This window comes from Canis lupus, chromosome 16, assembly GCF_003254725.2.
Source record: "Canis lupus dingo isolate Sandy chromosome 16, ASM325472v2, whole genome shotgun sequence".
Taxonomy (NCBI): domain Eukaryota; kingdom Metazoa; phylum Chordata; class Mammalia; order Carnivora; family Canidae; genus Canis; species Canis lupus.
The window spans coordinates 19,336,107-19,352,774 of record NC_064258.1 but is presented as its reverse complement, the minus strand read 5'-3'; the positions used below and the strand labels follow the sequence as shown (position 1 = coordinate 19,352,774).

General features: G+C 59.6%; 1 protein-coding gene and 1 long non-coding RNA gene across 2 annotated transcripts; one reads left to right on the top strand and one right to left on the bottom strand.

Annotated features, from left to right (window-relative positions):
- Window positions 1-2,170: 2,170 nt before the first annotated feature.
- Window positions 2,171-8,790, bottom strand: EN2 (engrailed homeobox 2). The gene is made up of 2 exons (XM_025451730.3): window positions 7,769-8,790; window positions 2,171-4,471 (listed from the first exon to the last, which is right to left on the bottom strand). Exons 1-2 carry the CDS (start codon window positions 8,499-8,501, stop codon window positions 4,155-4,157), a joined length of 1,050 nt encoding a protein of 349 aa, XP_025307515.2. The 5' UTR covers window positions 8,502-8,790; the 3' UTR covers window positions 2,171-4,154.
- Window positions 8,791-9,719: 929 nt separating this feature from the next.
- Window positions 9,720-16,201, top strand: LOC112671828 (uncharacterized). Its single transcript, XR_004805792.2, has 3 exons — window positions 9,720-9,983; window positions 14,006-14,429; window positions 15,896-16,201. It is a non-coding gene; the product is annotated as an uncharacterized LOC112671828 (long non-coding RNA).
- Window positions 16,202-16,668: the final 467 nt, after the last annotated feature.

Here is a 16,668-nt window from a genome sequence, read left to right as displayed (position 1 = left end):
TGGAGCGGGGGCCCGGAGTCGACCTCCCTCGGCTCGCGGGGCGCCGGGCGGGTGCGGCCGTGGGAGCAGAGGGCAGTGGGCGCTGCGCCCCGGCCCTGGGTCGCCGAGCCCGCGCGCCGGCCTCCGCCGCCGCTCCTTGCAGCAGGCGGCAGGCTTCGGCGGAGCCGGGACGTCCCGGGGCCGCCCGGGGCGCCGCGGGGGCAGGCGGGGGGCGCGGAGGTCGGATTCTACGGGAGCCGGAGCCGGAGCCGGAGCCCGAACCACCCGGCGCGGAGCCGCCGCGAGCGCGCGCGGCCTCCCCGCCTCCGGGCGCCCCGAGCGTCTTTGCATCCGGCGTCCGCGGAGGCGCCCTGAGCGCCGCGCGCCCGCACACCTGCGCCCGCCGGCTGGAAGCCCCGGCCCTGTCACCTTTTCCCTCAAGGAGAACCCTTGGAGCCTAGACTGGTGTCCCCGCGCGGCTCCTTCCTGGTCTCCCCTGAAAAAGACACAGGGCGGGTCCACACGGGGGGGACCCTCGGGCCGGGCAGACCCTCAGGTTCTGACCACGTAGGGCAGGCGTTAGAGGAAGACCCTCTGAACCCTCAGGGGCCCTGCCCGGCCGCTCTACCTGGCGCCCCCATGGGACCTGGGGCGCGCGGCAGCAATACGCACCCCTGTCCACACCTGCAGGCCCGCCTAGACTGTGGACTCAGCCGGGCCTGGGGGGCGGCAGGCCTGCGCCGGAAGGAGGAGGGCTTGCCCCCGAAGAACGCGTCGTGCGACTGGCCTTCCGCAGGGGCAGCAGTCTGGCTGAGGTCCAGCGGGAGGCTCCAGCAACTCTCGGCGGCGCTGCGGTCCCGGTCAGGGTCCAGGGCTCGGTAGGCCCCAGTCCAGGAGGAACGGAGCAGGCTCCCGAGTCGGAATCAGAAAGGAGCCTTGCCTCCCCTGCAGGCCTGGCTCTGGGCTCGACTTGCCGCTAAGTGAGAGAGACGGTGGCTCTTCATGAGTCTCACACTTGGATTCTATGCTGAATTTTCAAATAAACATAGGAGCAAGACCAGAATCTCAGCATTTCGAGGGTCTGGGGGTTCACTCAGCCCAAACCCCTACCAGAAACAAAAAAGAAAAACTCCTTATGCCACTGCAGGAGAAACGTTTGCTTGCACTCCTTTGAGGATGGGGAACTCATTACCTTACAAAACCGCGCATTGCCCCTCAACAATGTTATGATTTGTGAATTGATGAAAAGAACAAGAAAGATGGATTTGTGTAGTTATGCTGTCTTTTTATTAAAAAGAGAGAGTGGCCAATTAGGTAATAGAAGCCCCATCCTAAAGAATCCTCAGAATGGTACAGGGGGAGGGGAGAGACACTAGGGTTGCCTGAGTGATTACACCCCATTGACAATGACCCTGGAGCACTCCTGGGCCCGGGCAGCTAGGGCCCCAGAGCCTCTCTCTTGTTCATTCCTTGCATCTTTGCAAATCTTGGGAGCAGCCAGCCCCCCTCTCCTGCCTGAAGGCCCAGCTTTCCGTTGGGAAGCCTATGTAGACCCCAAAAATGCCTACCAGGTCTCCTTTGGCAGCAGATGATCCTCACTAGTCTCTGAGCTTCTTTTACTGGAAGAACAATCTTTTTCAAGGCAGGAGAGTCTGGACATAGACCAATTGGGCACCCAGGGTACACTCCACCATCCTGCCTGGCCACACTGGCCCTCACCACCCTCCCCAAAACACTATCCGGATGGATGCTTTGAGTCGTCTGGTCAGCTTGGGCTAAGTCTGTCCTTTTCCCCACATCTGCCTTGGGATATGTCCATGTCCTTTGCTTTGGGGGCTAAAAACAAAAGAGGAGAGCCCTCCCCAAGGGACCAGTGTCTCTGTCCCTCCCATTGGAACAGTGGGGAGGATGGCCACCTGTTGCTTTCTGTAGGATTTTCAACAATTATGCAATTATGGAATAGTACCATACTTTTAAACAGTTCCTTCTGGTAAAGAAATGTACTTCAATTACTTTGGTGGTTCTATGCTCACACAGGGGATATTTGAAGCGTCTTCTTTCTTTTTTCTTTTTTTTTTTTTTTTTTTCACCTCCCTGCTCCGATGGCAGCAAAGGCCAGGAGCACCAGAGCAGTTGGGCTGGACTTAGAAACACACTTAGAACAACTAGTCATTCCACCTCGGACATCCGATATTTTACAATAAAGCGATTTTTTTTTATTTAATGTAACTTTCAAGAATTTAAACACACAAAAAAATGCAAGGGGAATGTTCACAATGCTGATAACCACAGTTGTAAATAGAAACATTCATTTCTCATAAGATTATAAATATTTGATACTGGGACTGTAAAATGCACGTTTCATAAACTAAAAAATAAAAATAAAAAAATAAAAACCAAAAAACTTTGCTTCCTGCTAAAAAGGCATATCATTTCATTGAGTTTCCTAAGCAGCAGATGGTTATTCACAGAATTTTTAAATTACAACTTTTCTTTTTATAGTTTCCTTTTTAAAAAGGTTTGCACTAGTATGTACAAAGTGAGACTATTATCGCAGTGAAATAAAGAGGTTTAAGGCAAAGAGAGAAGTTCAACCTCAGCCCTCAGGGGTTCAGCGTGGGTCTGGCTCAGCCATGGGCACACCCCCTGGGCTGTCCTGGCTGCGGATGGACATTTGGACACGATTCTTTTTCCATACACTAGACAGGAGACAGTGCAGAGTTATATATATAGATAATGTGTTTGTTTATATATATGTACTTGGTGGGGATATATTGAATATATTTAATTTACACTGTACCACACCTTCAAAAATAAAATGTATATTAAAAAAACAAGAAAAGACAAAAAGTGATAAGAAATGATTATTTACATATTTTCTTCCTTCCTTTCAATCCTGGAGGATTCTGAGTTCCATTAAAAATCAAGGTAGCCACATGTTCCAGAACTATGGACTCATACACATTTGCTCGTGTGTGCGTACACGCAGTACATAGATTATGCACACACACACATATTTAACTTGAAAGAATGCTCTCCAAAACATGAGGCAGCCACTAAAAAAAAATTTTTAAAAATTTTAAAAAAAAGGAAGGGAAGAAAAAAAAAAGGAAGAAAAGAGCAGGTCCCTCTCGGGAGCTCTCTGCCTGTCCAGAGGCAGCAGACCTCAGCCACCTCTGGGGCCCATGCAAGTGCCTTGGTGAGCCAGTGGGGCCGCAGGAGATTCCCGGGGCTCGGAGGGCTGAGGGGCAGCTCTACCACTGCTGGTCTCCGCCACAGGCTGGGCCCACTGGCCTGGGATCCCTGAAGTGGGGCCTGGAGGCCAGAGGGCTGGCTCTGGCGGCAGGCGGCTTGGTAGGGGACAGCGACAGACACGACAGACAGAACAGAAGCACACAGAGAGGTGCTGGGAGGTGCTGGCCAGGCCTTGGTGAGAAGGAAGAGAGGAGGAGGAGGAGGAGGAGGAGGAGGAGGAGGAGCACCCAGAGAGAAGGCAGGAGGAGGGGAGCCGGGTGAGGCTGGGGGCCTGGGTGGCCCAGCACTATGGACCCAGGGTTCCCCAGGGGGTGCGCTCCTGACCACAGCCAGGCCCAGGCCGCACACTCCTCCCAGGACCCCAAAGGTCACCTGGCCCAGCCAGGGCCCCTGCCCTCCCCACTTGGGCCGGGGCCAGGGCTGGGGGCGCAGACCCTCCTGCTGTCCTCACTGAGCCCACACAAACGAAGTGGCAGAACTCAGAGACCAAGTAGGAGCTATTTATTCGGTTCACAGTCGTGTGAAATGCAGCAATAAAAATCTTTGGACTTCAGCAAGTTGTTTTAATTTTTTTCTTCTTTTGAAATTAAAAAATAAAAGTGTCCCATGTCCCACAACGGAGCCTAGGGGATTAGAAAAGATGAAACCCTAAGCAGCCCCCTTCGCAAACAAAACATAAAAATCATAAAATTAGCATAATCTCATAAACACAGAAAAACTCAAAAAATACTTTATAGTCAGATATTTTGGATTTTACACCACCTGTAAATTATATATACATAGAATATTGCAGAACCATAGCTAATACACGATATCTTCACTATGAATGCTGGTATAATCTTTATACACTGGCCCTTGATGATTTTAAATTATTGCATTGTTGAGCGCGGACTGAGACCAGACTCCGGGGCCCGCCCGCCCTACTCGCTGTCCGACTTGCCCTCCTTGGCGGTCGTTGAGTGGTTGTACAGGCCCTGTGCCATGAGGTGGACGGCCAGCGTGTTCTTGTTGCCTGTAGCCTTCTTGATCTTGGCGCGCTTGTTCTGGAACCAGATCTTGATCTGTGACTCGTTGAGGCTGAGCTCCTGCGCCAGGCTCTGGCGCCGCTGCTCGGTCAGGTACCTGTTGGTCTGGAACTCCGCCTTGAGCCTCTGCAGCTGCTCCGCCGTGAAGGCGGTGCGGGGCCGCTTGTCCTCTTTGTTGGGGTTCTTCTTCTTTGGTTTGCGAGATCTGGGACCTGGGTGGGCACGGTGGACAGAGGACACGGTGGTTAGGAGGGCTGGGGCCTGCCTGCCTACTCAAGGGGGAGCAACAGAGGGGCGAAGGGGCTGGGGAGGGAGGCGCCCGATTGGTCAGGGTCCGCTGGCATGCCGGGCTTGCTCTCTCCAGCCTCAAGGACCCACCCCACGAAAGGGGTGGAAAGCCAGAGGTGGGCCGAGGAAATCTGGGTGCAAGGGGCTGAGTGCGGGTACAGGGCAGGCTTAGTGGGAGGGTCTCCAGGGGCGCCTGGCTGGCTCAGGGCAGGGAGCCTGGAGTTCTTGATCTCGGGGGTCAGAGTTTGAGCCCCACATGTGGCCTAGAGTTTGCATAAGGTTAAGGAAGGAAGGAAGGAAGGAAGGAAGGAAGGAAGGAAGGAAGGAAGGAAGGAAAGAAAGAAAGAAAGAAAGAAAGAAAGAAAGAAAGAAAGAAAGAGAGAGAGAGAGAGAGAGAGAAAGAAAGAAAGAAAGAAAGAAAGAAAGAAAGAAAGAAAGAAAGAAAGAAAGAAAGAAAGAAAGAGAAAGATCGATCTCCAGATAAAAGGGAAAGTCTTACAGGAGAGCAAAAGCCCCAAACTTCCTAGCATGGCGTCTTTCTGTCCAGGAGTAAGGACTGGGTGGCGCAGGAGGGGGAAGAGGGACGCTGGAGGAGGGGCAGGCAGCGGGAGCAGCAGGAGGAGCTCAGGAACAGCACCGGATGCCCCCAGGGGCTGATACCCTCAGGGCTCAGGGGCGGTGGGCAGTAAGGGGGTCTGCCTCCACCCTGGCCTCTCTCCTCCCCTAACTGGCCTTGTGGGTCCCAGTTCATTGTTTCCTTTCCAGAGGGGAGACCGCACACACATCCTTCCTTTCCTGGATGGGGAAGGACCACGGAGCCACCTCCCACTGAGGCTCCCAGTACAGGCACCCCCTCCTGGACTCGGGCTTCCCCAGTGGGGGCCACAGTGGAGCCCAGCTGACCTTGCATAGAGGGTCTCCTCCTGCTGGGATGCACCCTCTCCGCCCAGCACCACTGGAGGCTGGTCTGGGACAGGTCCTAGGACCCAGCCATCTGGAAAGGCCGGGATGAGGGGAGCAGAGAGGAGAGCCAAGCCTTTCTTTATTGTTGGTGTCTCGAAGTTCAGCCCCACGAAGGTGTCTTTGAGGGAAGAGACTGCAGAGGCCGCTAGGGGAGGGAGGCCAGGCTGCACATGTGTGGGTTTCTTACTCAGTACAGTGATCCAACTTTGGGGAGCTCCGGTCCCAGTTCCTCCCTAGAGGCTGATGGCGGGAGGCTGGACCCCTGCCCGACCCCTCCAGCAGCTAGAACCCCCCAGGTCTCCGCAGCATGCCCACCAGCCCAGCCAGCAGGGCCAAGGGACAGCCCCACCACCCTGCACAGCGGCTGCAGAGGGAACTCGCCGGAGGCCCCCCCAGCTGCTGCTGAACCGACCTGGAGGGCGCGGAATGCACCCGGGCTGCTCGGGCCAGGGGTGTGGGCCAGCCAGAGCTCCCTGCCCGTCGGCCCGGCGGCGCGCTCCGGGAAAACCACACTCGGGAAGACGGGCTGGGGGCGCCGGCGACGGGGCGCCAAGCCCCATTGGGTGCAAACCCCTGGTCTTCCAGACTCTAGAGCAGACCCCCACCGAGCCCCGCGCCCCCACCCACCCCGAGCGCGCCCACCGTCCCCGCCCCTGCTGCGCAGAAGCCGAGGGCGCTGGTTCCGAGCCGGCGGGAGGGCTGTGCTGGAGAGGCTGCCTGGGTGCGCGAAGGCTGGGGTGGCTCCCGGAGCCCTGCTCCGACCGGAGCGCGGCCTTGTGCTCTCGGGAGGCCCGTGCTGCGCCTCCCCGGCCCGGGCAGCACGCTCCCTACCCTCCATCCCCTCCGGTCCCGAGGGCTCTTGCACACGTGAACCGGCCCATAAGAAGATACACGGCATTTTGCAGAAACAAAATTTCCCTAAAATCAGGATTTTTAGTTCTCTTTCTTTGATTTTCTTTCAAAACGGAAATACTTAAGAGTTGCAGCAACAGAAGCAAACCTCAGCAAAGAAAACTCTCTGCCTTGCTTCTTTCTAAAAGGCCCAGAAATACACATGTTACCTTATGGGTTTAAGTCGGGGATTCCATGAGGCCGGGCCGGGCTGCGGGGCTCCCGCGGGCACCGGGCCTGACGCGGCCTCCACTCGACCGCCGCACAAAGCTGGGCCGAGCCTCCTCGCTGGCTGCATTGTGAGCCTCTATGTTAATTAAATATTAACAAAGGAGGGAGGCGAGAACAATGGAGCAAATTTCAGATCTAGCGGGAGAAATGTGGATTTCCTTGGAAAGACACACACGGGTTTCTGCGGGAAGTCGGCCCAGGGGCGACTGGGTTGCGCTGATTTGGGTAAACAACCCCCGCCAAACAGTGGAGGTCTGGGGGCCGCCGGTTGGGGACAAATGGAGCCCGCTCCTAATGGCGGGTTTGCAGCTGCAGCACCTCCCCCCCCCCCGCCCCGTCACCCCATCTCAGGCAACGGAGGATTTCCATCAGGACATGCATTCAGCTTTTACAAACCTAGATCTATGGAGAATACACCCAGAACCTCTGCACACCCCCGCGGGCCCCTGCACCCCACCCGGCCCAAATTGGCTCTTTCCTCCCTGGAGCTGCCCGGGGAAACCTCTGCAAGCAGGTCCTTTATTTGGGGGGGGGGGCTGCGGGCCTCCGTCTTATCGGCCGGGGTGCTGAGCTTCCCCACCGGGCCAAGGGCACCTCTGTTTACACCCCTTCCCTACTTCTATCCAACCCGCCCCCCCCACACACACACCCAGCCCAGGCCAAAGGAAGAGTCTGAAGCCTCGCTCCTTCTTTCTCTGGCTTCCTCTGGGATAACTGGGTTGGGGCGAGCTGGGCATGGGTCCTGGGTCTCTACTGAGTTGGAAGGACGGAGAAATTGTTGAGTCCAGCTTCTAGGCCAGTCTTGCAGCCACCCACCTCTCGTCTCACCAAATAAACTCCAGGCCGGGGAGAGAAGAGCCGGGGACTTTGGGGAGTGGCCCCAAAACCAAGAAAGAGAGGGAGAGAGAGAATCCTGTCGCTTCTGCTTTTCTAAGCGGTCTGTACCCCCCTGCGATTCCGTCGAGCCCCCTCCCCTCGGGCCGCTGCCCCGGCCGGCGTCAGGCGCACACAACGTCCCTGTTTGTGCGTCTTTGTGTGTGCTGGGGCTGGGGGTGCCGTCCCGGCGTCTCTTCCTCGGGGTGAGTCCCCGGCCGGCGCCTCCCGCAACCCCGCGGGCCTCCCCGCCTGCCGCTCACCTGAAGAAGGCCGGTCCGAGTAGCGCGTGCAGTAGACCCAGGCCGGCCAGAGCATGGGCTGCGCGCCCAGGTTGGCGCCGGCCTGCGAGCTGTCCGAGTCCGAGCTCACCGACAGGTCTCCGCCGCCGCCCAGGGCGCGGGCCTTGAGCGCCCCGTCCAGGGGGCCCCCGGCGTCGCCGCCTTTCTTGGCGCCGCCGTGCAGCGAGAGCGCCTTGGAGCCGCCTTCGCCGTCGCCCGGAGAGTCGCCGCCGCCGCCGCCGCCGCCGCCGCCGCCGCCGCCGCCGCCGCCGCCGGGCAGCGGCCCGCCCGCCCCGGGCGCCCCGGGCGCGCTCAGCCGGGCCTCTCGGCCCGACCCCGGGAGCCGCTCGGCGCCGCCCGCGCCGCCGCCTCCTTCCGCGCCGCCCGCGCCGCCTTCCCCGCCGGCGCCGCCGCCTCTTCCTCCTCCCGCGCCGGCACAGCACGTCCCCGCGTCCTTCCTCCGGCCGAACTCGGGCCGCAAGATGTTGTCGATGAAGAAGTTGGTGATGCGGTGCGGGTGCTGGTGGTTGCCCGGCGCCTGCAGGGCCGCGGGCAGCATCAGAGCCCGCCGGCGGCCGGTGTCCGCGTCGCCCGGGCTGCCGCCGCCTCCCGAGCCGCCGCTGGGGCTGGATTCCGGCTGCCGCTGCCCCTGCCCCTCCGCCGCCGCCGCCGCCGCCGCCGCCGCCTCGCTGGGCTTGGGGTCATGCTCCTCCATGCTGTTCACCACAAATCCCGAATCGGCTCTCCGGGGCCCCCCTCCAACCAGCCCTCGGCCCGCCCGCGGTGCGCGGAGACTGTCGCGGCCGGCTCCCGCTCCGACCCCCCGGGGCTTCCGAGGGCGCGCGCGGCGGGGGCCCGGGCCGGGCTCCTGCGAGTCCCCGGCCGCGCTCGGAGCGGAGCCACGTTCCAATCCACGAGCCGAGTCGGGAGACACCGGGAGTGGCGCGGCGCGCGGACGCCGGCGATTCAGAGCGGGGTCCTGGTCTCTGCCGCGCGCCGGGCGCTAGACGGTCACAGCGGGCCGGCGGGGACCCGGGGCTCCTCCGCGGCTCTGCGCGCCGGTTCCGCGCGCGGCCGCCGCCGCCGCCGCCTCCGCCGCCGCCGCCGCCGCCGGTGCTGCTGCCGCCGCGGCCGCCCGGGCTGGAGCTGCGCGCATGCAGGCAGCGCGCTCCCCGGCGCTCACGCCCGCCCGGGCCCGCTCGGGCCGCCGCCGCCGCCCGGCCGCCCCCGCCCGCGCGCCCCGGCCGGCCCTCGAGGGTGCGGGGCGCCAGCGGTCAGCGCGCCCGCCGCCGCCGCCAGCACGCACATGGAGGCCCGCGGGCCCGCGCTGCGCTCGGCCGCCGCCCCGCTGCGGGCCGGGGCGCCCCACCGGCGTGCGGGTGCGGGTGCGGGTGCGGGTGCGGGTGCGGCCGCGCCCCCGCCGAGCCCCGCCGAGCCCCGCGGCCCGAGGCGCATGGGGGAGCGGCGGGAGGCGCGGGCTGGGCCGGGCCGGGCCGGGCCGGGCTGGGCGGCCCCGCTCCCTCGCCGTCTGCGCGCCCTCGCCGCCTCGGCCTCCGCGCGGGCTCGGGCGGCTTCCAGGCGCTCGGCGCAACCTGAGACACTTTCACTCTGGATTTTTGTTCTTATTTTTAACAGAGCCCCCTCGAGTGACGTCGCGGGCCGGTCTCCTGGACACGTGCCTCGGGCCAATGGCCGCAGCGCCGCGCGCCCACGTGACGCGCCGGCGGCCGCTCGGTGACAGGAGCCGCCCGCGCCCCTCCCCCCGCCGCCGCCCCTCCCCCCCTTAAAGCGGCCGCGTCCTCGGGCTCCGCGTGCGGGCGCCGCGGCCCCCGCGAGCCCGCGACCGCGTTGCCTGCGCTCGCCCGCGCTTCCCCGGCCGTCCCTCGGCTCGCGGGCCCCCGGCGCCCCCGCGGCGGCCCCGCCGGCTCATCCGGGCGAGCGTCGGCGGACACGCGCTGGAAGATTGCTATTTTTAACATTTCCATATTGTTTACCGTGGGGAAAAATCCCACAATTCCTTGCACAAAAATGCATAAATAATATTAAATGAGCTGCCGACATACAAAGGGACTTTTGTAGTCTCCTTTCCTGCTGGCGGAGGGGGAACTGTCACTTACACTTGACTTTGGTAACCTGGCAGATTCCTGACTTAACCGCAGAGCTGGCGCGCAGGACCCTCCTCCCGTAGACACTCCCTGTAAGTGTGCATGTGTATGTGCGTGTGCGTGTGCGTGAGCGGGGAGGCGCGTGCATACGGCGCGATTCCACCCGGGAACGCCGGTGCTCGTGCAGCCTGCGTGTAGACCCCGAGGAGCGCGGGCATAGGACTCGGGGCTCCGCGTGGGAAGGAGCCGTAAAGGAGCACGGCACGTTCGCCCTGAATCTTCTGTTTTGGGAAGGAGAGGAGGGTTGACGATTCGGTCAAAGCTTCAACGCCATCCAGAGAGAAGACCCCGGGGCAGCCGTGGCCCCGCGGGTTCTCAGACCACCCTCCCACCCCCACATCTCTACCCCCACCGAGGGGCTGGCTGCCAGGCCCTTCCTTCACCTCGTTTTCTTTGTCCTAAAATCCCTTCAACGAGTTCCTCCTCGGGAAAACAGGGGGTGGACGGCTGAGGGCTCCAGTTCCCTTCTCCGCACTCCTCCCCCTTTTTTCTCTACGCCTTTCTAAATTTGCTCTCCAGTCCTGTCAGATGTCCACCTTGAACTTCTGTTTCCTCTTCGCCTCCCCCTCCTCTTTTAGGCTCCTTCCGGTTTGCTCTTCCCTCCTCCCCCAGCTGCAGATACCCCACGGAACATCCCTGTTCCCCTAAGCTTGGCTGTCCCTCAATCAAAATGCATTTTTATGGAGATTTGCAAACTTCAGGAAGCCTCCGAGAGGACGGCTCCAAGGCTTTAGGAGCCTGACACAATAAAAGTACTCCCGGTGGAAGGAGGGATGGGGAGGAGGAGGGAGAAAGGCGCATTGGAGCTTTGAGGCCCACTGCAGAGCAGCTCCAGCCCCGGGGCTGCCAGTGGGGGACTGCCAGGCTCGGCAAGCGGCCCTCTCGACTGTGGCAGTGGGGTGTCCGAGCCACCTTGAGTGTTGACGGCCTCACCCTAGCCTGACTGGACTCTCTGCCCATCATACCCAGGTTCTGTGATCTTTCCTATCCACTCTGTCCACTCCCTGCAAGCTCCAGAGTGCAGGCCTGTGGGGGAGAAGAAACAGCAGTTACAAGCGTTCTGTTCCCAGGCCAATTAACCCTCTGAGGGGGTACCTCGGTGGGGGACAGGAGAAGGTGATGGGCTGGGTCAGCTGGCCACTAAAGGTGGACTGCATGTTTGTAGGCTCCGGAGGTAGATGGAAAGGTTCACTGATCCTCTGTGAGACTCAAACAGGGTAGAGAAGGCAATTCTCACCTGGGGTGACTCACATCTACTACCTCCCTCGCCCCTGTTTCCTCCTATTGGAGGGGTCCTTGCCAAGTTATCCAACTAGGTACGTAACTGCCAGGGGCCCTCCCTGGGTCTCAAAAAAAAATCAAACCTCACAGTCTGCCTGCCCCTAGGAAAATGGGGCTGGTGAGGTTTGAGGGAATACCCTATCCACTTGTGTTGATGGTTTTCGGGGAAATTTTCCTGCAACTCTGAGAACCCTAATCATCACCATCCAGGGAATGTCCAATTACTTTGGGTCTTCAGAACTCGGAGGGAGCGGAGGGAAGGCCCAGGGCTGGTCTGCTTCCTGCAAAGCCATCCCAGGTTAATTTCTCCACCTGTCCCATGAAAAATCAATTAGGCCGTCTCCTGAGAAATATTTTCTAATTTCTGGGGGAAACTTTGCCTCTGATTGCCTTAGCATTAAGCGAGCCCACGGGCTGGACTTCCACTGTGTTCTTTCCTGCAACCCAGACCCATATTTATGGCTGCAACAGGAAGTCTGAAAAGCAGCACGCTATCCCCAGGCAAACCTAGCCTGCTTGTGGGCAGCAACCTTTGGACACCAGGTCTCCAGGGTCAGGCTGGTCTGAGGAAGAAGGCTGGGAGAGGGGAGCCAGAGGTGCAGCAGCAGGAAGAGAGCAAAAAGGAAGGAATATGGTGAGAAATAATTAGAGTATCAGGCCCCCCAAAGCCAACGCAAACATGACAATAATTCCCGAAAACAGCGCCCCTCGAGAGTGAGCACCATACAAAGGGCCAGGGGGGCAGGGAGCAGGGGAATCTGGGCCCAAGTTGCCCAAGTTGAGGGAATTCTAAATCTTACAACATGGGTGTCGCAACAAGCTGTCTCAGGAAGGTCCAGCTGGGCCTCCTGCGGAATCCGGTACACCAGCCCGGCTGTGCTTTATGGCGGGCGGGGAGGAGGTGGTGGGGCATCTGCAAGTCCCTCTCGTGGAGCACGGGGATGCCTGCCCTGCAGCCGTTTTGCCCCGCGGGCCTGCACCCCCTACTGCCTGACCCTGCCGGCCACCGCTGCACTCCGGTCGGCTTCTCGGTGGGCGAACTGCTGGCCAGAGAGCCACCGCTGGACGTTTGTCTGGTCCCTGGTGGAAAGTGAGGCGGAGGCCAGGAAGCTCGAATACTCCCACTCTCGCAGGTGCAGGGGAGCGTCCTCAAACCACCCACTTTCAGAGAACTACCTCCGTACTTCCCGGGCTATCTGCACAAAGACGGGCCAGGGAAGAGCATCCAAAGGAAAGGGCTTCCAGACACGTCAATTTAGAATAGAGACACTAGTATCACAAATAAAAGCTGGCGCATGGCTGCGGTTGGCAGCCGATGGCAGGAGCGCTCCTGTGGAGGTTAGGTGCCTGGCTGCAGATGCAGCCTCCTTTTTCTCCCCCCTAAAAGAAGGCTGGGGGAGGGTGACTTTTCTGGCAGCTCTGTTGTCCTCTCACTTCCCACACTTGTCTAGGTGGGTGTGAGGACACTTGGGGAAAAAACAAAGGTGGTGAGAGGAGCCTTCGCTTGCAGGGGTCCCTGCCACTCGGCTGGTGGAGATGCCCAACAATTCCAGACAGTGAGACTTTGACCCCAACAAAATCAGCCCGGAGGCCCCTGCACCCCCCTGGTGGAGAGCTGGCTCCTCACGGCCTGGCCCTGGGCCCTGAGACCAGCTGAGCTGGGGAAGTTGGGCCGAGCAGAGAGAACCGTCCCCAGCCTGCCGGACCACCAGACAGCCGGACAGCTACCCTTGGTGCCGTGGCCATTCCAGGCCCGCAGACAAAGGTCTAAGTGAAGGGGCCCCGGGAGCAGGGGGTGGGTTGGGTGGGGCAGCGGGCAAAGGGAGCCTGTTGGTGCTCACCTCCAAGGGAAATACTGGCCTATGGATCCAGCCGGCAAACTTGGGGCCCAGGGTTGTGGAGGCTGGGCCTGGGGTCAGGGGCCTCAGCTGGGTAACCCCAGGAAGGAAGGGGTTAAGCACAGCAGGGGCAAAGCCTGGGAGAGGCTGAAGCTGGTAGGGAGCAGAGGCACCCAGGCTCCTGGGTCCTATGCTCCAGGCCTCACGCCTCTCCCTGTCCCAGGCCAACAAGGGTCATCCAGCTCCCCAGAGGCAGTGCCAGGTGCCACGGAGAGCCTGGTGGGCAGGGGGTGGCCAGGGAGGCTGGGCTGAGGAGGGCCACACCGGGCTGCAGGCAGCGCTGGCTGCCTGGTCTCTGCTTGGAGAGCTGGAGAAGTGGCAGCTTGTGTTCAGCAAAAGCTCCCTGGGTGTCAGAGGGTACCAAGTGTGAGAGACACCCCCACTGGAGAACACTGTCCTGTCCAGACCACAGGGAGAGGTCCTCATGTTGATGCTTAGCTCAAGAGCTAGCTTGGGAGAGCCGGGGAGATGGGTAGAGGATGGGCAGATCTCCAGAGCTAGAGACTACGGTGCACAAAGCGTCCCTAACCTCATTTCTCTTGAAAACAGAAGCTTCTAAAGGGGGATGTGTAGGCTGGCCGTGCTAGTGCTGCCGAACTCACACCGAACTCCGAACACCGTCTTGGCCCATGCCTACCCTCCCTTGACTTTCTCCATGGCCAGGTGACTCGTGGCTTAAGCGAACTGACTTGGGGATTCTTTGGGAATCACTTTGCACCCTGGAGGCCCCTTTCCTGCTATCTCAACCTGTTTCACTGCCATTCCTAATCCTAGTCAAATCTGGACCCCTCCGGAAGTGGGGCCCAATTATACTCCAGAGCAATCACACCTCTGGGGTCTGGCTTGGACGTTTTTTTTGTTTTTGTTTTTTCCAGAGCAGCCTGTGCAGCGTCACATTTGAGGGTCAGACAGACTGTTCCATGACCTAATGCCTCTACTGTAAAGAATGTGTCCCCTGAGAATCGCAGCCACCAGAAGAAAGTGACACATTCCAAGTAACCCAGAGGAAAATGGGTAACACTGGTTTGGCAAAGGAATTTGAAGAGCGGCACTCATGGTTGGAGCTGTCTCAGCACAGCAAAACAAGAAGACATGTAAAAGGATAATAGTGGAGGAAACCAGCCACCCTCTCCAACGTTCTGATTGCTTACAAACAGGGGAAGAACTTCAAATATCTACCCAGTGTCTTCCTTTTGACCTTTGGAAGGAAAGCAAGAGCTTCGAAAGGAACTCCCACGACACCTGCTTCTCCTCATGGAGCATGAGGGTTTTCCCCATCTCTTTCCCTAAAAGCCACAGGTAATGACGGATAGGCTAGCAGAGCATAAACTCACATATGCTGACTTTATGCTGTTTTTGGAAATATGGTTTGAGTAGCTAGAGATTTTCAGAACTTTGCGCAAGTTTAGGCTTAACGTAGAGTGCCTGGATCCAGCCTGGTCAATCTACCTACAGCTAGAGAAACAAATGGGCTCAGGAATCTGATTTGATGTCAGGGAGAACATGTCTACATGATCGCTCTCAAATATACGGGGCTGAGGAGCACCTTACTGGGGAGGAGGAGGGTTATGTAGAGCTATGCACTTGTTCAGTTGAGGGAGGGAGGATTTTTTTAAAAACTGTTCTAGTTAGTTTTTTTTCCCTTTATTAAATAGAACACTGTAGTTTGATATAAAATCATAAAAGTACCTTGTGATTTAAATTCATACATTCTCAGAGACTTCAACGACATTGGTCACCTCTTGAGCTTCAGTATCTAATTGGTGAACATTCTGAAATGTCTGGTCTAGGGAGGTATGTCCCACTTTGGTAAATTCCTGTGCTGAGTGCAGCAGAGCCCTGGTGGGAAGAGGGGTGGCCCTTCACCAGCACAAAGGCTCCTGCCCCAGCTTGCTGACTGGGCAGGCTGGGCTAGGCACGGTGTCCCCTGCACAGTTGGGTGCCTGCTCTCAGTAACTTCTCGGGGTGAGCTGCCTTCCCCTGAGCCCCTCTGAAGGATAGATGGTCCTGCTAGGGCTGGGGGACACTCTCAGAACCTACCTCCCCGCTAGCCTCTGCCTGTTCCCTCACCCCAGTTCCTCTACTCCACTTAGGGAGAATTCACAAAGCGAGGTTTGAAAGTGAGGGCACACGGCAGAAGTGCTCTCTTTCTCTTCCAAAACTCTTCCATCCCCTCCGTTCCTCTACAAAAAACAAAACAAAACAAAAACAAAAAACAAACAAAAAAACCCCAAAAACAAAACAAACAAACAAACAAAAAACACAAAAAACTCCATTCCTCCACAGGCCTTTGTGTTGTGTTTTATGTTATGGAGTTTCAGGATTTTGTGTGTGTCTCATATCAGATAATCCCCTAAGACACAACAGCCTCTGTGATGCCGGCAAAGTCCAGAGACTATGCCATTTGGAGAATTAGCACAGGCTGGGAGACAGAAATGGGATACGAGCGAGGATTTCCCACATATGCAGCTAATGCCCTTAAATTCCTTGGGATTTACACCTCCCCATCTACCAGGAACAGGAGATAGAGCTGCTCTAATTAACTGCCTGCTTTTGGCTCTCAGTTGGCACTGCCAGGGCCGACCCGGGCGCACTGGGGCCTCTGGGGTACAGACGTGGGAGCCGCGCCTGGGGCTGAGTGGTCTGGGGCTGCCGGCCGGCCGGAAGGCTTGGTGCCACGGCATGGCAGACACACTCGGAGGGCACAGCTCGGGTTCCGCAAACACGGCACACTTCAGGTGACAGCTTTTCTGTTATATTTGCAGATACAAGTCCAGCAACTCCTCGTGCAAAGCAGCCAGGAGCAGCTCAGCCCTGAAAAAAACAGAATGTACAACGAAGGGTGGACCGGTCGGGCGCCCCACTCCGGGGGCAGGCTCCGCAGCCAGCGATCGGAATGGATTTAGGATCGAGAAGATCCGCAAAGGCGAGCGTCCACCGGGGCTGGAGACGGCCGAGTGCGGGCGTGCGGCCTTTCTTCCCCGGCGGGCGGAAACCTCCTTTCCACGGTGGCAACAACTCCTGGAAAACAGAAAATCGCGCGAGCAGGAGAGCGGCGGCGCCTGCCTGCGGCCCGGGCGCGCGGAGAGCTCCCTCTCCGGGACCCCGGGCGCGTCGCGCTTGCAGGCTCCAGGCGGGGTGGGGGCCCGCGCGCGCCGGCCTGCTCCGCGAGCCAGAGGGAAGGGCCGCCCCGCAGCACCCCGGAAGGGCCTGGAGGCGTCTCGGGCCAGCGGCCAGCGCAGGCCTCCGCTCCCGGGGACAGCGGTCGCCGCGGCCGAGGCGGGGGTGGGGCGCCCCGCGCTGCAGCCTCCCGTCGTGCGCGGGCCCCGCGGAGCTGGCCGAGGGGCGGGAGCCGGCGGTGCGCGCGGGGGAGGCGGGGGCGGCGGGGGCGGCGGGGGCGCGGGCCTTTGCTCGCTCGAGTGTGACCCGGGCTCTCCCTTCCAGGGGTGGCCGCCCCGGTCGGGGGCGCGGCTCCTCCACCTCTCTCGCTGCAGCGTCGGGTGGGGTGAGGGGTCCCTCGCCGGGGCTTCCAGCGCGG